Source organism: Lampris incognitus, chromosome 9 (genome assembly GCF_029633865.1).
Source record: "Lampris incognitus isolate fLamInc1 chromosome 9, fLamInc1.hap2, whole genome shotgun sequence".
In the NCBI taxonomy this organism is placed as follows: domain Eukaryota; kingdom Metazoa; phylum Chordata; class Actinopteri; order Lampriformes; family Lampridae; genus Lampris; species Lampris incognitus.
Window position 1 is genome coordinate 18,476,438 of NC_079219.1, and position 23,247 is coordinate 18,499,684.

At 41.6% G+C, this 23,247-nt stretch overlaps 1 protein-coding gene across 1 annotated transcript; it reads left to right on the plus strand.

The window, feature by feature from the left end:
* Positions 1–806: 806 nt before the first annotated feature.
* On the plus strand, positions 807–21,625 carry colec10 (collectin sub-family member 10 (C-type lectin)). Its single transcript, XM_056286933.1, has 7 exons — positions 807–921; positions 6,572–6,643; positions 11,064–11,135; positions 15,580–15,633; positions 16,096–16,191; positions 20,209–20,420; positions 20,900–21,625. Exons 1-7 carry the CDS (start codon positions 807–809, stop codon positions 21,146–21,148), a joined length of 870 nt encoding a protein of 289 aa, XP_056142908.1. The 3' UTR covers positions 21,149–21,625.
* Positions 21,626–23,247: the final 1,622 nt, after the last annotated feature.

Below are 23,247 nucleotides of genomic sequence, written 5' to 3' on the forward strand. Positions count from 1 at the left end.
AAAGACAATTTATCTGATAAAATTCGGTGCTGTAAACTGATTATTTTACAAAAACGTTCATCTCTTTTGTGATGTCTTCTGCGACGGGGCGCCCTGTCAGTGTCCTGGCATATTATAAACGGATTTGACTTTGTAATTGGTTCTACCCTTCATTCAAACTTTTCCTCTAACTTTTGTTATTCTATCACTGTTCTCCCAATTGCGGGTCAATCATAATGTTGCCATTCTTTAAATTGTCCAGAGAGATTCTCAAAGTGAGAAAGAGACTGAGGAATGTATCAATCTGGAAAATGTTGTCTGACGTTATCACAACTTGATGATAAGGCTCTCTAAACAAGTGTGTGCATGTCTGTGTGTGTGTGCATGTCTGTGTGTGTGTGTGTATCTGCTGTATAAACAATAGCATGGCTCTGTTCAGTCTCTTTCTATGGATGATCATTAATGCTGTACAAATCCAGACTTCCAGTCAGAAGTCTTTGCAGTTGCCGTCTTATCTTGAAAGCGGCACAGCTTTTTCGCTGGACCGTATTGTATATTTGATCTATTTTTTTTTTTGTTAATCATTGGGATTTCTACACTACTACTGAACAGCAACTTTATGCAGATTTAGTGACTGTTTTGGTGGATCTGGCTAGCTCTAACTAGTGTCCACAACCAAGACCAACTAAAACCAAGGCAAGACTCGGGGACCTTTGGAGAATTAGACGGGCAAGACTCGGGGACCTTTGTTGGTGACAATAAATTAACTTTGGCCACTACAGCTACAGTCCCTCTTGGTCTATTGGACCACATGTGCTCAGGAGATGATGGAAGGGGGATTCAATAGAAAACTGCTGGTACTTTCTCTGTTTCCAGCTCTGTTCCATTACCTTTGCTCTTCTACAGATATGTGCACAAATACCATCTTACCTGGATCGAAAGGTAAGGTTTGAGTAAATTCTGAATGTCTGCATGTGTAACCGACATGCATGTGAGTGTGTTTTAAAGTTAGTGTTTACAGCAACAACCAGTGTAAAATACAATGGCTCAATGTGCAGTGTTAGAAAAAAACATCCAATGCAGTGTATTCAAAAAAGTTGGGAAGCAGGGATTAAAAAGTTATCAAAAGATATATTGTTAGGGCGTCCGGGTGGTGTGGCGGTCTATTCCGTTGCCTACCAACACGGAGATCACCAGCTACAGACACAATTGGCCGTGTCTGCGGGTGGGAGGCCGGATGTGGGTATGCGTACTGGTCACTGCACTAGCGCCCCCTCTGGTCAGTTGGGGCACATGTTCGGGGGGGGGGGACTGGGAGGAATAGCGTGATCCTCCCATGCGCTACGTCCCCCTGGCAAAACTCCTCACGGTCAGTTGAAAACAAGTGGCTGGCGACTCCACATGTATCGGAGGAGGCATGTGGTAGTCTGCAGCCCTCCCTGGATCAGAGCAGCGACCGGGACGGCTCGGAAGAGTGGGGTAATTGGCCGGATACAATTGGGGGAAAAGGGGGGGGGGATCAAAAAAAAAAAGTATTGTTTCATAAATAATGCCCACTGGTCTTTGATTGAGAACAGTCAGTTGGTTTGTCTGGAATTGTACCTACCATTGAGTGTTTCTCAATTATATAGTATATATATAAGAATTTACTTGACTCACTGGATTACATATATATATAATCCAGTCCTATTTTAGCCGGCTAAAATAGGACAGGTATTTCAGGTCTGTCCATGAGTGGAAACCTCATTTTGACTGATTTAAAGTGATTGTGTAGCGATGCTTTGTTGTTACAGTAACCTTGATGATGTGACTTTGACCCTTACACGCTTTATAGCCTCAGCGAACGTTAACGGCAAAAACACTTCAGATGGAAAATCCCACAGACAAACCAGCCTTAATGTGTTGCAAAGTTTAGAGAATGGATGAAATAGGAACCAAGCATGTAATGTCCTGTAGTTTATTAGTTAGCAGTCTGCTTCCCCGTAGTCTTTTGGAGGGAATGCCTCCCTCAGTGTTCCTTCTGTTTTATGACATCCAGTAGCTTGTTCCCCAAAAGGCCTCCCTGCTGATTCAGACTGCAATAACCATGTGGAGAGAACAGACAGACCTAATAAACTACATGGTTAGCTCAATTTGTTTTTCTAGTGCCATGTACACTAGTAGGAAATATGGCTTTCATATATGCCTCAAGACAAATGCTACATTCTCCATCATGCCGTTTTATTTTTTTTTTATGCTAAATTTACATCTTTTATTGATACATGCAAAGTAAAAGTGCAGACATACTTAATAAGATACGGTGGAAAGAGTCATCTCGGTTGCCTTTATTACTGTGAACTAAGAACAGACCCAGCGCTAGAGCAAATTAATGGGACGGGCATTTGATTATCTGAGGGGGCACACAAAATCACCACGGCAACTGCAAAATACAATACAATACAATAGCAACAGTACAAGACAATAGCAACAACAGTACCACTGCATGCATACTGCCGCACTACACACCACTTGCATGTTTTCGTAAATGAAAAAATGTTTTATAATTATGTTATTATTACTACTGTTGTTGATAACATAATAATAATAATAATAATAATAATAATAGGCTCCAGCAACCCCCCCCCCGTGCAAAATTTGTGGCATGGAAAACAAAAGGCTGAGTTGGTTTAATTGAATATTCCAGTCAGGGTCTGTTGTGGTACCATGCAGTTGCAAAAGTCCATTACTTCCCTGAAATCGTTAAGCTGGAAGGGCATGTTATCACCGAGGTCATCCGGGCCTACTGATCACTACGGATATGCTTGCACTGGTCCGATCTGGTTAGCAGCAAATGCAAGCAGCTGTTGATGAAGCTGAGCTCGAGAAGGCCGGTGTTGCAGGTTGTGGCGCTGCCGCGCCGGCATTATTACACTCTCGGGGGGGCATGTTGCTGGTTGCAGATTCAGAGACGTTGTAGCGTCAAGAGAGGTGGAGGACTCACAGACTGGTGGAAGCAGTGGTGCCACGGAGAACAAGGACGCTGGTGTGCTGGTTGAGACAGGCTTTTTTTTTTCTTAATAATTTCTAATGTTCATTCATGTTAATGTTAATTCAATGTTAATGGGCGGCACAGTGGCCCAGTGGTTAACGCTGTCGCTTCACAGCAGAAGCTCCTGGGTTCGAACCCTGGGGTTGTTCAACCTTGGGGGTCATCCCAGGTCGTCTTCTGTGTGGAGTTTGCATGCTCCGTGTCTGCGGTGGGTTTCCTCTGGGTGCACTGGCTTCCCCCACCGTCAAAAAGACATGCATGTTAGGGTTAATACTCCTGCCTGTGCCCCTGACTGAGGCATGGCAAGATGAACTGGAGTTGGTCCCAGGCACAACATGTACCCTGGCAGAGCCAGGGTACATATTGGTATGGCTGCCGGCAAAGCAAAAAGCTTATAAAAGCTGCTCACATTTACAAATGCTGTTGGGGCGCATGTTGATGCACATGTTCTTCAGGCAACAGCAATGGTGAGTAGTAACCACTGATACCTTTACAATATACCACTGCACAAGTTTTCGCCGTTCAAAGGGGGCGGAGTTTCCAAACAAAACACAACTTCATTCATCCTTAAAATGACTGAAATGTTTAGATTTTACATCCATCAAAGTTAAAAGAATTCTACACAAAATGCATTTTTGTAACTTGTACAACCCCCACCTCTCCCCTTTTTCAGTGTACACTGTCAGTTAATTCCACCCACCAATTTAATTCAAAACTCAACTCAAGTGACGCGATGCTGTAAGAGGTCAAAAATTACATCATTGGGGCATCCGGGTAGTGTAGTGGTCTATTCCATTGCTTACCAACATGGAGATCGCCGGTTCGAATCCCCATGGAACCTCCAGCTTAGTTGGGCGCCCCTACAGACACAATTGGCCGTGTCTGCAGGCGAGAAGCCGGATGTGGGAATGTGTCCTGGTTGCTGCACTAGCGCCTCCTCTGGTTGGTTGGGAGGAGGGGGAACTGGGGGGGAATCGCGTGATCCTCCCACGTGCTACATCCCCCTGGTGGAACTCCTTACTGTCAGGTGAAAAGAAGCAGCTGGCGACTCCACGTGTATCAGAGGAGGCATGTTTCTGCAGCCTTCCCCGGATCGGCAGAGGGGGTGTGGAAGCGACTGGGATGGCTTGGAAGAGTGGGGTAATTGGACATTAAAATTGGGGGGGGGGCATAATCAAAAAAAAAAATTGACATCGATCACAAAAAGGTTTAAATGTGAGTGGGGTCGCCATCAGCGGGCAAGGACTCCAAATGAGCGAGCACAGCTCGGTTTGGCCCGCCCCCAAAGCCGGCCATGACTAAGACTATTTCACAGCACTCCTCTTACAACAAAATCCTGTTGTGTTGTATTCTTTAGTCTTGCCAGGTCTCTAGTCTTCCCTCCTCCTCTTCTAAATTGTATTGTGTTGTTGTAATGCTCTCTCCGAGAAATATGACTTTCCCTCGCAGTTAAACTCGAGTGGGAACACAGGGATTAGACTCAGTGGTGACATCACATACTGTATACACAAACACACACACATACAGACACAAACACACATTACACACTGAAAAACAAGGGCATGTGAGCTTCTTCATTGTCTATGTGAGACAGCGTTGGTCCCACTATGACTGTGTGTATTTGCACAGCTGCTACTGAACTGAGCAGATTATTTAAACAAGACTCATCCCAGACACTATTGACCATTACCCCTGTGTATGTGTTTGTGTGTGTATACGCCTTAAGAATTACTCTGCAAGGGCATCCGGATGGCTTGGTGGTCTATTCTGTTGCCTACCAACACAGGGATCGCCAGTACGAATCCACGTGTCACCTCCGACTTGGTCGGAGGAAAAAAAGTTTTAATACATAGCAGTACAAGCCTGTTTCGTGCATCGCGCACTCATCAGCTACTAATATATATATATATATATATATATATATATATATATATATATATATATATATATATATATGAAACACTAAACAACAATGTGTCTGGCAATTACAATGCTGCATGGGTTCAGGAACATTAAGGCTGCATCACAATGCAGATAAAGAATTTCCTTGACTAACTGGATTATTTTGCTCCTTATTTGTTGAGCGCGTTCCCTACCCCGTTCAGTGTTTCTTTTAACAAAGTTATATACACACACACACACACACATATATATATATGTACCAAACAATGTCTGGCCAATTACAATGCTGCATGGGTCCAGAAATATTAAGGCTGCATTGTTAGAATTTGCAGTAGCTTGTTTGTCATTGAACTATTTAAAATCACTCCAAAGTCCATAAACAAGACTGTGAACCATTCAAAGTAGTTTTATACTAGCTGTAAATTGCTTTGGGTTTCAAAGTTTTGTTATGCGCAACCATGTTTTCTGCCTCCATCCAGCTCAAACTATGTACGCATGTGCCGCACATAAATCGCTTGGTGCTTATACACAGTTGTCCATCTCTTCATCGACAGAGCCAGACATGTGAAATCAGGGCAGGCATAGCACATAAATATTTAATTGCTCTCACCATCGTCACTAAATTTATTCTCTGGGATTTAAAATAATTGTGAATGCGGTTCCAATAGACTTTCAACAGTCCAATACATGTACACAGTTTTTATGGCGGAGGACTCCTTCAGAAGCAGCAGGGTTGTCGAGACCTTGTCACAAGGCCTCGTTGCAAAGATGAAGACTCCACCAGCCAGGAAATATTGGCCAGTACCTAATCTGTATTGGTTTAAAATTGATATTGCGATACCATAGCCCTACTGAACTGTGGACCTGTGAGTACCTCAATATGGTTACAGCACAGTACATTACACAGTTTGGCTTAATAGTAATATCCATCCATCCATTATCCAAACCGCTTATCCTGCTCTCAGGGTCACGGGGATGCTGCAGCCTATCCTAGCAGTTATTGGCAGCAGGCGGGGAGACACCCTGGACCGGCCGCCAGTCCATCATAGGGCCGACACACTCACATTCACACCCGGGGAGAATTTAGTATGGCCGATTCACCTGACCTACACATCTTTGGATTGTGGGAGGAAACCCATTTAACAATAATATTAAAACTTTATTTATACAGGGGATGGAGCTCAACGTGCTTTATAAGCACAGAAATGAGAATAAATAAAAACAGGCAAATTCAAACAAGTGCTAATACATACTGGGCGATAAAACCAAGCAACCAAATAAAGAACAAACAAAAGAGGTAACAAATAGCACCAACAGGTAATGATAAATAGGATATATGAGGTAGAAATAAAGTAAAGGAAGACATAAGAACAAGAAAATATGTAACAAGAAAAGAATAAAATAGTTAATTAAAAGCAATACTGAATCAATCAGTTGTCAGTTGTCATTTGAAAATGTTCACAGAGCATAAACCCGGCCTACACACACACACACACACACACACACACACACACACACACACACACATACATACATACATACATACATACATACATATATATATAAATATATACTTTTTTTTTTGGTGCTACATATAGTACGTCCCTACACGCTCCCATATCTCACACAGGCTCATATGTAATGCATCTTCTTCCCCTACAGGAGACCAAGGGGAGGTTGGACAAGAGGGAGATCAGGGGAGATTGGGCAAGTCTGGACCCCCAGGACCTCCAGGTGTGATGTTTTTGTTATATTCATTGAGACACCTTTCCAATTGTCAGTCAGTAATTCTCTAGTTATCCCTTCTTAGCCCCTGAAATACATAGTCCACCGTCTACTTTCACTTATATTAGTCATTAAGTTATCTTTTGAAATCAAAACCACCAGTAGATGATGGTGACTAGGAAGGATATTAATCTGCTATAAAAGTTTCATGGAGGGCTCAAGAAAAAAAAAGAAAGAAAGAAAGAAAAGGAATAAAAAAGGAGGTTTGTCCAAGTTTTAGGGTGGCAAAAATCTCAGATTGAAACGAAGCTTACTTCGGCTCTGGTCAGGTTTGCTTCCTATCTAAATTCAAAAGTAATCAACATGATGAGGATGACGGAGCAAACCGTTCGGATCACGGTTTCAGAAGTTTCAGCAGAGAGGTTAGAAAGAAGTGGAGGCAGCAAAAACAGAAAGGATAGAGCATCCGGCGGGACTTTATGTGGCAACACAGAAAGTCTTGCTTTTCAAACGTGACTACATACATCATCTCAGCTATTCATTTAGCATAAACAAACCGTCCTGTCTGATCTGAAGAGTCTCCTGTGTTAATAATGTCCCGACTTGGACGGCTGGGCGTGATTTTCCCCTCTACAGGCATTGAGATTTGCTTTCCGTCGGCTTTAGACAGCTAGTTTTAATTTTCTGGGTGGTGAATATGAGAGGCCTGCTCTGCTCGCAGACAGACAGCCCTTGCACTGCTGTGTTTCTGTGGAGGAAGCAGACGTGTTAATTGCTGCTGAGGAAAGCAGCGGCGTCCTGCCTTACCATATGTGTTCCAACTGAGCTGGTAGACTGGCTGGCCGACAAACCAGGCATATAATATACACAGATGTGCACACGCATGCTCGCCGCGCGCGCCCACGCACACGCGTAACTTCGTGTGGACACGCACGCCCACGTTTACACGCATATAGGCCGACACGTGCACACTCGTTCTAATACAGATGGTATGCACACACCCAAAGGCCTGCCTTTATGTGTGCATAAACCTGCACACATACACACAAAGGCATGCACGCATACGGACACAAGAATGCACACATTTACACGGTTACTTTTACATGCATGCCCACCTGCACACACGCACACACACACACACACGCACACACACACAAGGCAGGAGGGCAGGCAGGCGTTAGTTCTAGGCGGCCCTATTGCTCTGGGCAGATATTTAGTTTACTCTTCACAGAGGTCTCCTAATATACACATGCGCGTGTATGCGCACGCGCGCGCACGCACACACACACACAAATACACCTACCCATTATCACACAGATGGTGCGCACACCCACCCCACACATGCCCTGTTTCCAGAAACACACACACGTCTCTCATCAGCGTATGAGAGATAAATGCTAGGATTGTTTGTCATTTCCAAAAAAAAAAAAGGAAAGAGTGAGAAGAGAGAGAAGAAAAAAAAATGAAAAATAAACCTCGGCATCTGCTTTTTCAACTTTTCAACTTAGAGGCATCTTTTCAACAGAAGGGTGAACCCAATCATTATGGTTTGCTGTGCGTATGTTTACAGTAGGAATGAACACAGGTTCCTATGATGTGTTCTCACCGAATTATGTCAGCAGCCTCACAGGATGACATACGTGTCTTAATTTAGCCTCATTTACAGGAAATGTCAAGCGGCCGTTTATTTTAGGAATATCCTTTTAAAAAAAGAAATATACTTGACTCTTAGTGGTACTTCCAGAGGTCTGATGAGCACCGTCTTGCTCACAGCAAGTGTCGACAAATAGCTGTCCTAGATTTGATTTTTTTTTTCCTTTGTTGAAATTGTCCTTGTGTTGTTCTCACCATAATCGGCGCTAGTAGGTGAGTAAAAACTGATTCTTGTCAAGCACAGCTGAAATTGTTGCATCTGTCCGGGGTCGAGTGTACGCTTTATATTTTGCAATACTTTGGTTCAAATTTGATTTCTGAGCTGAAGAGTTATGATTTATATACCCCCCACCCCCCTCCTCTTTAATCCCTGCAGTTGTACTCAACTCTGCACCATCTGTTTCCACAGAGATGTCATGTTAACAGTCCGTTCCAGCATTTTTTAGAGGGAATTACCTCAGCTGTACACTATCTTTACATTTAAGGCTGTAGCGCGCACTGCAGATAGGTGTCGGGTCTTATCGAAATTCTTCAATACCTGTTAAATATTTGTTTGGAAATCCCTGATAAGAGTGTAAAATTTTGAATTGTGCTTTTACCCCCATTTATCCTGCGGCAGCTGGAGAATCCAGACGTTACACCGGTTAGAGTGGTTAGCCATTACAAAGGGGAAAGTATGGTAATAGAGGGGAGTGTTATCTGGAAGTTTAGATAAACGGTTCAACTGGCAGCTATATGTATACTAGTAAAAGAAAAAAGAAAAAGAAAACACTCATTAATCATGTCTTATAGCTCCGGGGGGAAAGCACAGCGAGGGAGAGGGAGTCTGTTGGACTCGGCAGCGAGAGAAGTGCGCTTGAGAAAAATCATGTTAAAGTGACCCCTACTGTTTTTCTTCATATGATTCCAGTCAACAAAATTAGCCTTATCCCACACACGTCATTCCTTCACACAAGACATAACAAATACCAAAAGCAAGCATGTTCTCATGTTCGCGGGGTCCGGTTTGTCAAAATATTAATTTATCAGTGCCGCATTTCAGCCATTCAAGTGGCAAATCACACTAAAATTCCAACTCAATGCTACAACTTAATGCTTATTTTAAGGCAGTATTTTTCTTGCACTCTTAATTGTACCGACAATTGTAAAGACAAGTAAAATTCCCAGGGCATGTAATGCAAGAAAAGGTTCTGATTCTGGTACAATCCCGAGGATCTGCATGCAAACAAATGTTCCTTTTGATACTGTCTGTCTCCGGCATATTTGAGACAACTGCAAATCCACAAACATCCAAGCGATGCACACTTTTTGTAATAATTGATGCTTATGGTTACTGGTGGGTAAAACAATGCAATATGCCGTGCATTGTTTTTTACGTCTTCACCACAGCAGTTAAATCCAAAAGAAGAAGGCGAGTAGAAGGGAAATTAAAGAAGACGTGAACTTGTTGCGGCTAACATGCAGGCATGGTCGACCAAGCTTGTAGAGGACTTTTACCAGCCGGTGCTTCTGCATCAATAACTAACACCCAACGCCCTTTTTTTTTTATTGTTTGGCACTGAGGAGCATGCTAACACACCCGCACCGGCGACACCATTTCATTTGGATCGTGACTGGACGGATAAACCACCAATGCATTTTCCATGTATTGCCATAGTACGTTACAGTCAACAAAGATGATGAATTTCAGAATTACAGCCGTAATTACTGAAATCCCCCATTCGTGCTGGAGATATGCAGAATCTCTGCGACTTCACACGGACCTCAGGCCTTTCAGTGACACTTCTCAAAAACAAGCACAGAACTCGTGAGACAGTATGAAACGTTGGAGGGGAATCATCATAATTTGCTGTGCGTGCCTGTGTGTGTCTATGGGTATCTGTGTCTATGTGTGTGCACCTCAAATCCCTCTAATAGCTATTGGGCTATCCAGCGCATCACTTATTATTTCAAATGCCATCCATTTTGAGCAGAATGGTTTCCTCAGGAAATACACATTCAGATCCTGGCAAACAGCCGTCTCTCTCTGCAGTTTTCCCATACACACACACTCATTCATATTCTTCCTTCTCGTTCCCTCTCCCTCTGTAACATTAGCCCGCAGTCTCACTCATCTCCTCAGTATCCCTTTCAACCTCCCCGTTCAGTTCTTCCCCTTATACAACACTAACACAGGCAAAATAAGTTCCTCCAAAACAACCTAAAGATGATTTGGGAGAGACAGATCTTCCTTTCGTAATTATGAACCAAAAATGAAATTATTACATTTTTGATCAAGTTTTGAGGATAACATTTAGAACGCGGTCCTTCGTACCATGTGCCAAAATATGTGCAGCGGGATTCATGCAACAGTACGCACGACCTCGCCGTCTCTCTTTGAACCTCAGTCTCTCAATAAAAGCTACATTCACTGGAATCCAAAATAAATCCTCATTTTTTCCCCCTGACTTTATTTTCTGGCACAAAACAGTAAACAACAATAATGTGAAAAAAACTGGTTGGAAGAAAGTCTTGGGGCCAGTGGGGGAAAAACACTCCATTAAGTTGGGGAGACTCCATTGTTATTGTCATAATATAAAAAAAAATGAAATAATCACACAAAAAAGATAGTCGTAGTACCTAACTAAAAGACTTTTTGCAGCGAAAGACAAAATTCACACTTTAACATTACTCCAGGAGGACATCTTTCAAGACTTGATGTGGTCCTCTCCTTCTCTCCATTGCCATGCCTCACACTTTGCTCAATCCCCTCTATTCTCCTTCTCTCTCTTTCCAGGAGCCCCAGGAGAGATTGGATTTAAAGGTGAGGTGGGCCACACAGGGAAGATGGGGCCCACTGGCGACACAGGTACCACAATACTCAACAGCATACCTTATTTGTGCGTCTATGGCTTTGTCTCACTCACTAACTCACTCTCCAGCGTACTCCTCATGTTCATTGAATTTAAAGTAAACAAAAGCAATATCTGTTTTCATTATCATGACTGTTTTGTGAAACATGTAAAATTATAACATTCAGTAATAAAACCAGGGAGTTCACCATGTGGAAAAAGTATTCTTATCATTTCCCGGCATAAAACTTGGGACTTTCAAAAAAGAAGAATTTCAAGAGTGAGAAGGTTTGACTTTCAATGTGACTGACTTGCCATACACACACACACACACACACACACACACACACACACACACACACACACACACATGCACATACACACACACATACACATGCACAAACTATACTGAATTGTTTAGGGTAGGTGCCGGTCTAATGTATGCCTATTTCACCCTGGGGGCTCCGATGAGAAGCAATGATGACATGGATGCAAAATATGCCATTCAACTGTTTACTGAGGTTGAGCTTACGATATGGTTTCTGCAATAGAAGTGTAACAACAGAATAGAAATTAAATATACAGCCAATAGCATGATCACACATATTAAGTATGCTGTCAATGAACATACAGTCACTGTATGCAAGTCACTATGAGTAATTACCAACACAGTATTAAGAATGATTCTCTTCAATACAAATGAACAATGTACTTGACAATGCAAATGAATTGTGTGGTCAATGTTACAAAGAAAACTCAATAACTATATATGGGTCCTATAAGCTAGCACGAATGGTACAGCCAGAGAAAAGCATCCGGCCTTGTGGAGATGCTGCATGGCTCAGCTCAACATGTGGTCTAGCTAGCTAACTAGCTTACTTAGTGCCGTCAGAATTAACATAATATCTACAAATGTAATACACAAATTGTGCGATAATGGGCCTCATTCATCAACTGTTCGTACAAATTTGTTCTTAACCACCCATGGTATTTTTTTTTTTAGTTCTCAAGATTATCTGATAGTCACAAGCAAAGCATGATGGTTATCTATAATTCCTTCCCCTTAACATCTTGCAACAAGCAATCACCCAGGCTTCCAAAGACATCAATGTTAGCCAGTTGGTGTGCAAACTCAGGGTTTATCCAGGCTCAACACTGGTCTCTGAAACAAACTTCAGGGCTAAAAAAATCCCATGGGTGGGTGAGGACAAATTTGTAAGTACGAACGATTGATGAATGAGATTGTTCCGATCCCCCCCCCTTTTTCTCCCCAATTGTACCTGGCCAATCACTCCGCTCTGTGAGCCGCCCCAGTCGCTGCTCCACCCCCTCTCCTAATCACATGTGGAGTCAGTCGTCAGCCACTTCTTTTCATCTGACAGTGAAGAGTTTCACCAGGGGGACTTAGCACGTAGGAGGATCACGCTTTTCCTCCCAGTCCCCCCCCCCCCCGAACAGGCGCCCCAACCAACCAGAGGAGGTGCTAGTGCAGCAACCAGGACACATACCCACAGGGTGCCCAGGTAGCGTAGCGGTCTATTCCATTGCCTACCAACACGGGATCGCCAGGTCGAATCCCTGTGTTACCTCCAGCTTGGTCGGGCATCACTACAGACACATTTGGCCGTGTCTGCGGGTGGGAAGTCGGATGTGGGTATGTATCCTGGTCGCTGCACAAGCGCCTCCTTCTGTTTGGTCAGGGCGCCCCCCGGATCGGCAGAGAGAGGGTGGAGCAGCGACTGGGACAGCTCAAAAAGAGCGGGGTAATTGGCCAGATACAATTGGGGAGAAAAAGGGGGAAAATTGAAAAGAAAAAAAAAGGACACATACCCACAGCCGGCTTCCCACCCACAGACAACTGTGTCTATAGGGACACCCAACCAAGCCCGAGATAACACAGGGATGCGAACCAGCAATCCCCATGTTGGTAGGCAACGGAATAGATCGCTATGCTACCTGGACGCCCCGATAAATGAGATTGTTACACAATCTGAACTTGAAGTACAATATATGAGCTATACATCATTAATTTCGTAAGAAGTTAACAAGTAAGAACAATTAGCAACACCTGCTACATTGTGCCTGCATCACAGCTAGGGACCCAGACAGGACCCAACAGCACTGCAGGCAGCCCTAACTATGCCTCACTGAGGAATTTGGTACACTTACACATACACATTCACATTCATATAATTTTCAACAATACTTTTCAGTGGTTTGTTTTGGTCCCAGGGCTATGAAGCCTTTCCTATCTGTAAAATAAAAATTCCTTTTTTTGACTGTTAAAAAAACCCAATAACATAACTGACACTGCGGGAATTAGGAGGTTTTTGCAGGACTCTAAAGACTTTGTGAATGCCTAAAATATAATGTGATTGCAATGACAATAGGACGTCTGTTTAGGTAAATAGCAAAATGTTCCCTGGAACAGAAACAATTTTTCCATCAGCGTATTAAGTTTGCCCCCACTCTCCTAAACTGAGACTGCTGCCCTGCTGCCATTCAAACATAGAATTAGAATAAGCAGAAGTGACATTCCTCTACAAATCAACTTGACGTATTCTTGAATTGGTGCGCTTCAAGGGAAATTCCACTAAAAACGGTCGTTAACTAAAAACTTCCCAAGTTTTTTGTTTGTTTTTTTTTGTGGATATTTTTGTTTTGTGCTTTAGGCGATTACCTCAAAGGACACAAGAAATTGCAAACCAAATGGAAAACATATTCCCGATTGTGTAATTATCTCCCTGTGTCTGTATCAAACATCTGATTGATTTTATTCGAGAGGATAAATATGTGGGGAAGAGAGTGAATATCCATAAAACTTTAAGCATGTCAGACAATGTTAGTTGGTGATGTCATGGGATGATGATTTACTTCATTTTGTTACCATGAAATCTCTTCGCTCAAGACCCTGAACAACCCAACAGATCATGGGAGTAGTTTTATAATTATTTATTTTTTAAATGAATACATTTGTTCCCCCAGGCGGTCAGAATCATGAACCTATTTATTCGGATGCTGATATTTATATCTATTGTAACTCAAATGCCGCTGATTGGTTTTTCCTTCCAGTTTATCTTTTCTTATTCTATTCTAGACATACTGTCTACTTCTTTGCACTGTTTTGGACTGGGAAGGAACAACATTTTGTTTTTGTGTACTTGCATACACAAAAACGGCAAAGGAATCTTGAATCTTGGTTTCTCTTCCACAGAGGTTTTGATCATGGTGTTGAGGAAACAGGTACTAATCGAACCCATTATTTGTGCAAGCCAACAGGCATTTTAATTGTCTAATCTACTCGCATAGGTACACTGTTCATTTCCTCGTACATCAAACTTCTGTTCCGTCTGAGTTGTAAAGAGGATTACTGTGACACACGTATGCCCTTCTCTCTATTTTGATTCTGTGTGCATGTATTGTCATTATTATCAGCAGTTAGGTTTAATGTGGCTTGGACAGAAGGGACAGTATAAAATCATAGACCATAGAAGTAGGGTTGATGAATGAGTTCATGTGGAAAAACTGCAAACAACTGTCTGATTTGCAGTATTGTATTGTGCGTTTTGCCAGTAAGTCCCTCAAATGCCCATTAAACATCTGGCAGAGGTTTGCTTAATAATGGGCTACTGTAAGGGCACTATGAAAATAACTCAAGTCTTAAGACACAACTAACCAAGAGTCTGAATTTCATAGTATATGTCAACTTTTAGACAGCTATGTCAGTTGCAATTTTGCATTTCTCTCTGATAACTTCTGATAATGAAAGATCTTTTTCAACTGCTACTTATAATGATGCTTTTTTTTATAAATACTGACTTTTTCTGCCACTTGTTTGTATGCTGCTCTGGCTGACAGTGACGCCTGAATGTCTAAATTACAAACGTACATCACATCAACCTCAGACAAAATTACCAATACTGTTCACACTATGCAGGTACAATATTTCAACCTTCTTTAAACAAAAACAACCTCACGGTATGTTTGTACTGCAGCCCACTTCCCCTAAATCTGTAACCGCCAGTTGGAGGATGACAAGTTGCTCTGTTACGGCCGATTTATTAATTTTAGAATATCTCTCTAGAGATTCTGGCATGACTTTATATATACATATGTACTTTTTAAAATCTGGGTATAACAGTTTTATCAGTTTATTTATGTTTTTTCTCTGGATAAAAAAAGAAAAGCATTAAATCTTGATTAGCTGGGTTAAAATAAGGTCCTTTGCCTGTGCAAGTATAACCTCGAGTGGCCCTGGGTGTATTTTTCTTTATCATGTATAGTGCTGCCATCTAGGAGCACACCTTTGTTACTACATCACATAACTGCATAAGAAGACGGAGTTATGAACAACCAAAAGTTTTACGGGCCAACATTTAAATTTTCTATTTTTCTATCAATTACAAGTGGGTTGTGAATATTTTCACTGAGTTTTACTAAGAAATAATCTGTTCCATGTAGGTGAAAAAGGTGATTCAGGCTTGGCTGGACCTACTGGATTAAAAGGGAAAGCAGGTGAGAGGATTCACTATCAACCAAGTGCATCAGTTCAGTTGAGTGCTATAGTCATTAAGTATGCAGCTCAGATACAACAAATATAAACAGCGTTTCCATGAACCTTTAACACGCAATGTCACACTACTATCCTCCAGAAAAATGAACACATCTGTATATGAAAGACCAACACTCATCAGTATCAGTGATGTTAAGCCAGAGTCAAAGCCTAGTATGTAATTGAAATGCATGAACGGCTATTTACCCATTAATCTGATGGGTACAACAAGGCAGCTGTGTACTGTAAGGTCTTGTAGAGTAATATGTATTGTAATATAGACATCCATATATGTCTATAAACATTGAATATCTCAGGTGTGACGTGATTTTGACAAGTATAGGAAGGTGGTTTGTCGGCGCTTTACTAAATAGTATTGATAGTAAATACTGCCGTCCTGCATTGTTATTTGCGTTCTCTATCAGGCACCACATGTGACTGCAGCAGGTACAGGAAGGTGGTTGGAGAGCTGGACGTCAACGTAGGCAAGCTGAAGAACACTGTGAAATTCGTAAAGAATGGTAAGATCTGAATAGCATGGGATTAATGTTAAGTCTATGTCTACTGACTCTTGGCATTGGGAACACAAAAAAAATCACTTTTATCACAAAAACAATAATGACATGCACTGAGCCTACGCAGGTACCTCCTATCTAATTCTGTTTTTCAAACTCTTGGTCATAACTCTGGCACTGTAAAACAATATGTGATAGGCTTAAATGGCAGACAGCTCATAGATTAACAAGAGATATAGAAGGTTTTATTGAGCCAAATGCCAGAGTGTGATTACATGCAAAAAAATGTTTTTATAGCTTTGACTGAATCAGTGTAATCAAAATTGTACCTCCCAAGAACTTCTTCTGACACACGGTTAAAGATACTACCAATAAAATTCTGACTTTATCACAGCCAACAATGACCATCATGTATCAGGAAGGAGGGGTTGTCCATCTACACCAACTGCAGAACAATCGCTTTACCAGGCACTGAAATTTCTGACTTTCAACACCCATTTTCTTCTGGAAAACAATACACCAAGCAAATAAAATTACAAGACAAATATAATTACCACTTTTGAGAGGGGGTGAAAACTTTGCAACTGTAAAGACTTAAGAACCGATGCCGAGATGGCCACGTTACTGCAACACACACAAGCAGCAGTGTCATTAAATATATACAAACTTGCATGATAGGTTATATGTAAACATTGTTGGCAGAGTGCAAATTGGCAATGGGGGGGTTCAACTTTTTCTCCAGAGCATAAAGGGAAATCAGTATAGCGCAGGCGCGTGCTTCCGTGACCTGAAGTCTTACCATCCTTACAGTATCTTGCTTGTTTAAAATAATGTCTGCAGTCTGTAAATGATAAATCAAATCCATTATACCAGCTCATGGGGCACATACCATACAACAACTTTTGTAGTCAGGGGTCACCAACAACAGAGCAACAACAGAGCAACAGAGCAAAATTGCCAGCAAATCAGACCCCCACACACAGCAACAGCAGACCATAATTTCTGCTCAAACACAGACTCACACAATGCTGTACCAGAACCAAAGACACTATCAACATGTCAAAGAGGCAGATGTGTTACTACCATATGGCATTTGGCCTGTGCCTGACTAACATTAAAGCCATAGACTACCCAGTAATGTAAAATTGTCAGCTGTTTTCTTACTGTGAAAATAATAGAAAAAAATAAAACAACATTCCACATCATCATTCTTTACTATCAGTAGCCAACTCTTTATAGAACGACCAAGGTTATTATGACCGTTTTGGGTTTTCAAAGTGTAATAACTTTGTGGGGGGAGGGGGGGAGATACAGACCTGCTGCTCCCTTAATTCCCCTAAAATTGCATATATTTGCATTTTAAATCAGTTTTAGATCAATTGCACAAAAAAAGTGAGCGGTCAAAATGACCACTCGTAATTTGCGCATGATCGTGCGCTTCATGTCACTATTTATGACGTGTGTTGGTCGCATAATTTCCTTCACGAACTTCATGCTCTGCCCTAGAAAAAAAATTAGCCTTGATTTTTTATTATTGCCAACAAGTCTGGTTACAGACGCCATTTCAGAAGCACCATGACTACCACCGACGCATTGCAGTATTTACAGGCCTTGGACAGCGGCCATTTTAAATTGTTTGAAAAATAGCATTAAAAGTTGTTAAAATGTCAATTTTGGTGTCACTTAGTTTCTCAACAGACTACTAACATATGTAATGCATTATTATCTCAACTGGGTATTTATCTTGACAGAATATAGAGTTTAAAAACTGTGACGGTCATTCTACTAGTTTTTAAGTTCTGGTCGTTGTTTGGGGCTGTTTCAATATTTATTTTCAGTTCTTTTTTTACATTTCACGTTTTATAGGCCTTGTGACATTTGTTTGATTAGCAATGTGTGTTTTCGGGTAATATTTTCACTTTTGCTATTCAAGTTCGACCGTGCGCTCTGAAGTTTAAATTGTTTAAAAATGGTATTATAGTTGTTAAAATGTTAATTTTGATGTCAGTCGTTTCCTAACAGACATACTAACATATGCAATACATTAATATCTCAATTGGGTATTTATCTTGACAGAATATAGAATTTGAAAACCGGCGTCCATGGTCGTTTTAGGTAGGATGGAAATCCCGGTCGTTCTAGTGTTAAAAGTCCTAGTATATTAGTTGAGAACAGTAGGGAGCGATTGTTGTGCATCCTGTCAGTTTCTGAAAGTACCATTTGCCTAAATATTTGGTATGATTGCATACATCTTGTAACTCACCTTTTTCTTACTAGGTCCTGGCTGCTAACTGTCCTCTTGACCTTCCTGCTGACTGTCATTCTGACCTCCCTCTGCTACCTTAAATACAAAACCCACCATCACCCATACTATCTTGCTCAGTATTAAGCCTGCATGACAACCACAGAAAATACAGGCTGCATTATTATCTCTAAGTCCTAATTCTAACAAGTTTCAACTTACTCTTTTCTTAACACCAAAAAAAAGTACCAGATATCTCCTCTCCTCTTGCTCATGTTGACTCTGTGAATGAAATCTAACCTCAGTTCAATAAAGTAGCCATACATTTGAACTAATACAATTACTCAGCCTTTGGCACACATGGATTTGAATATTATGTTTTATATATATATAAAACTCCTGCCTTCCTGGGTGAAAACAAAGACAATGCCTATTACAAGTTAATATTAAAAAGGCAAAAGACTAACTAAACCACCACAGCCACACAAAAGACTATTAAAATGAAATTAGCTCTATATTGATGTCAAAACATATCTCACTGCTCATGACTAAGCACCAATGTTAGCTAACATAAGATAATTTGTGACATTTTACATTGGTAATGCCAAGCCATGGGCTCAGTTAGCTAGATATCTAGCCAATACTGGAAATGAAGGAGCAGTACGCTATCAGCTAACATGAGTTAGCTAGCGTTAGGCTAAGGCAAATGTTAGCTTCAGCGAGCTAACGTCAGTTAGTTGAATTGTGATATTAAGGCAAAAGTTAGAAACTAGCAAACGTTAGCGTTCATCCATACAAACTTGACAAGATCGAATTCAGAAACTAAAAGTAAGAAAGTAAAGTGTATTAAAATAGCTAGATAGCTAGCTACTTAGTTACTAACCTGCGGCGTCTCCATTAGCTTGCGCGACGCACGCGAGCATCAACTTCAGTGAGAGCGCGAGCCACGGCAATGAGGAAGGCAGAGACATTCCACGAACATCAAGGTTAAGAAATGGTATGATCCACTTTAGGGACGTCTGGAATCGTATTAAAAGATTCTTCCAGCCATGAATATGGTTAATATATTGTAATATTTGCGATGGTTTGGACATGTGTGGAGGAGAGATGCTGGGTATATTCGGAGAAGGATGCTGAGTATGGAGCTGCCATGGAAGAGGAAGCGAGGAAGGCCAAAGAGGAGGTTTATGGATGTGGTGAGGGAGGACATGCAGGTGGCTTGGTGTGACAGGAAGACGGGAAGAAATGGAAACGGATGATCCGCTGTGGCGACCCCTAGCTGAAAGTAGTAGTAGTAGTGTGTTATTTGCAAGCCGCCGTTATTGCTGCAATTCCTACTAGCCGCCGATAGTGGTTACGACAGTCAGTTAAAAAAATCTGACTGTACCTTTAAAGTAACCCTTAATAGTACATAAATATTCTCATTCTCTTGTGATGTTTGTTTGTGGGAAAGAGCAGAGGTGTTACATACGTAAAGTCAGCACTATCTTACCTTATTCAATGTTTCTCCATCATGTCCTGTTATTGAACCGAGCTTATCTTGGAGACAGGTTAAAATCACATCAGGAACAGTCACCCTACTGTGCAAACACTACTGGCCAAAAGTGGATGCCCTATGAATTTTCTTCACTCTCTTCATTGAATTATCTATATTTATCTATCAAAATGAATAATGTCTGATGCAGTTTGCTTTAAAATTGACTTTTCATATACAGCTTCCTTTTTTTTTAAAGAGACCTCAGGTAAATTCTCACAGAACTGCCAAATCCTGTCCTGTCCAGTGATCCTAGGATTGAGGGAGACAGAGGAGCGGTACTACCTGTTGGTGAAGGAACCAAGGAGGTTCAGAGAGGCTCTGATGAACTGTAAGCTGAGAGGAGGCAACCTGGCCATGCCCAAGACCAGAGGAACCAACCGTCTCATAGCAGACTACATCAGCCATGCTGGGCTTACTAGAGTTTACATTGGTTTGCAGGCCCAGGGCAAAGACATGGTAAGTTGGGGTATAAAACACATGTGGTAAATAAATGATCTTGAGTCTGTGGGAAGTCCCACAAGCCAACATTTTTTTAAAGTAAGTGACTGTCAGAAATGCTGAACAATTTTAAGAGAAAGCGCCAGAAGAAGTCACAGAGCAGAATGTATCAACCAGGCAGATCCAGCAAGGCATGCAAACTTTAAAGACAGAAATGCATGTACTATAGGAAGACACACACACACACACACACACACACACACACACACACACACACACACACACTCACACACACACACACACACACACACACACACACACACACACACACACACACACACACACACACACACACACACACACACACACACACACACACACAAACGAAATATTTTCCTTTTGGAGACTTTTTCTTCTTCATGCTTCAACATAACAACCTCTTACTCTCACTCTCTCTCGCTCTCTTTCATTAATCTCCGCCTGTTCAATGTCCCCAGGATGGAGCAAGGGGCTATGTGTATGCAGACTCCACGCTGCTGCATGGTTTTGCAGCTTGGAGTCACGGGGAGGAGATAATCCCTAGCACATCTCCTCCAACCAACTCTAGCTGCGTAGAGCTGCTCAGCACAGGGACCTGGGGACACACCGAGTGTGATGTGACAATGTTTTACATCTGCGAGTTCCCCAAAAGCAGACGAAGAGGAGGAGGAGGAGAAAGGGGAAGAGCAGTGCCTGTCTTGACATGATCATGGCTGATATGGTAGTACGTAAGGGTACATGTGGGTATCCATCATTTCATGTGACTAGAGTGACAAACAAGTGTGGCAAGTAGCATAAGGCCATATAACCAGGATATAACGTCAGTAGAAGATAAACTTGTTTATGCCCAAAAGTATGATAAGTGACGTTCCATTATGTAAGCGTAACCATTATTATGCAGAAAACAATAGTAGCAATAGTAGTAGCATATCAAGACAACCATTAGACTGTCAAAGGGCGATGACTGAAGACATCCTAACGTCATCCTTGCATCGATAGAGAGGCTCCTGCTCCGCCAACATGTCCTGCTCAACAAGGACCCTGATTAACAGCAGGACATTGACTGACGCAAGTAGATTGTTCACTAGGTTTGTAAATGGTGTAAAGACAGGGAGGCTTTTGTCTGATTTTCAGTCACTCTGCAGACCTGACTCAGACTTTGTTGATTCGTCAATAAAAGTCTTATTTTGAAGGATCCTCGTCTCACTGAGTTTTTTTTTTTGTTGCAAGTTCTCTGTATCACTGGCCACCACACTGGTGACTCATGATCATGACCAAATTGGTCATGACAAATAAATTGATTACTGAATGGTTAAATTTTCAAAAACACAGATACGAGGGACATTTTATGTAAAAAGACTATTGTAGGTATCTGTTCAGTGCAAGTGATTGCCTCATAAGCAGAAACCACTTTGTTCCCCTAGCAAAATAAATATTTGTTTTACTTCCACTAGTGCAGACATTTTGAACATTTAGACAGCATTTTGGTGTACACAGACAGATGGATTATTTTACAGTGAAACTGAGCCAGCATTCAGGTGAGGACATGAGGACCACTGAGTCACAAGGTTAGGCCACAGATACCCATTAACAACTTCTTTCATTTTCTTTTTTATGCCTTTTTTTTAATATTTTGCACACATCAATACTCCCCGTTCACTCCTATTTACAGTTAGAACAGACTAGAAGGAATTTCAACCTAACCTCTCTTATCCTAGACTTCATATAAGGTTTCATGTTATCATAAGAGTGCATATCAATAGCCACATTTGAAACTTGTTTGTCGCAGTACAACACTGATCAATGAATGTATGCCTGTAGATAATCAATAAATTGAAATTGAGATGTGTTCCCTTTGTTGAGTGCATCCCCCCCAAGACAAGGTCCATAAAATGGTAAAACTTGATATGCAAAGTTGTCCAAATCCCAGCAGAATTGTAATTTTTCAAACTGTAAAAGTACAATAATAACTCTTTCTACTTGAAACCTTTTCTGCTTGGCTTAATTCATGCCATGAATTTGTAAAAGAGGAGGGCAAAAAAAGAAAAAAGAAAAAAAGAAATCCCATTTGGTGCATAAGCACGCTTCCCTAATAGCCCTTTTCACATCCCAGAGATGCTGAGTCAGTTGTACTTGGCAGGAAGAATGGAGATTCAACTGGTTTGGAACGGTCAGATTTAAACTAAAACCTGCTTCATTTTTGTAAATATAAGAAAAAAAAGATTTCTCACTCCCTTCCTTCTTTTTCTTAATTTCCCTAAAATGCGCGCACGCACGCACGCACGCACGCACGCACGCACGCACGCACGCACGCACGCACGCACACACACACACACACACACACACGTTTATTTAGGTCACATTTGTGGATATACATTCATTCCCTTGCGCTTACCCTAACCTTGACCATCAGAACTGCATGCCTTACCTTAACCCTTACCCTAACCTTAACCACTGACCCTAACCTTAACCACTGACCCTAACCTTAACCCTTACCTTAACTTTAAGCGCTGACCCTAACCTCAACCGCTGACCCTCACCTCAACTCTTACCCTAACCTTAACCACTGACCCTCGCCTTAACCCTTACCCTTACCCTAACCTTAACCATCAGAACTGCATGCCTTACCTTAACCCTTACCCTAACCTTGACCATCAGAACTGCATGCCTTACCTTAACCCTTACCCTAACCTTAACCACTGACCCTAACCTTAACCACTGACCCTAACCTTAACCCTTACCTTAACTTTAAGCACTGACCCTAACCTCAACCGCTGACCCTAACCTTAACCCTTACCTTAACTTT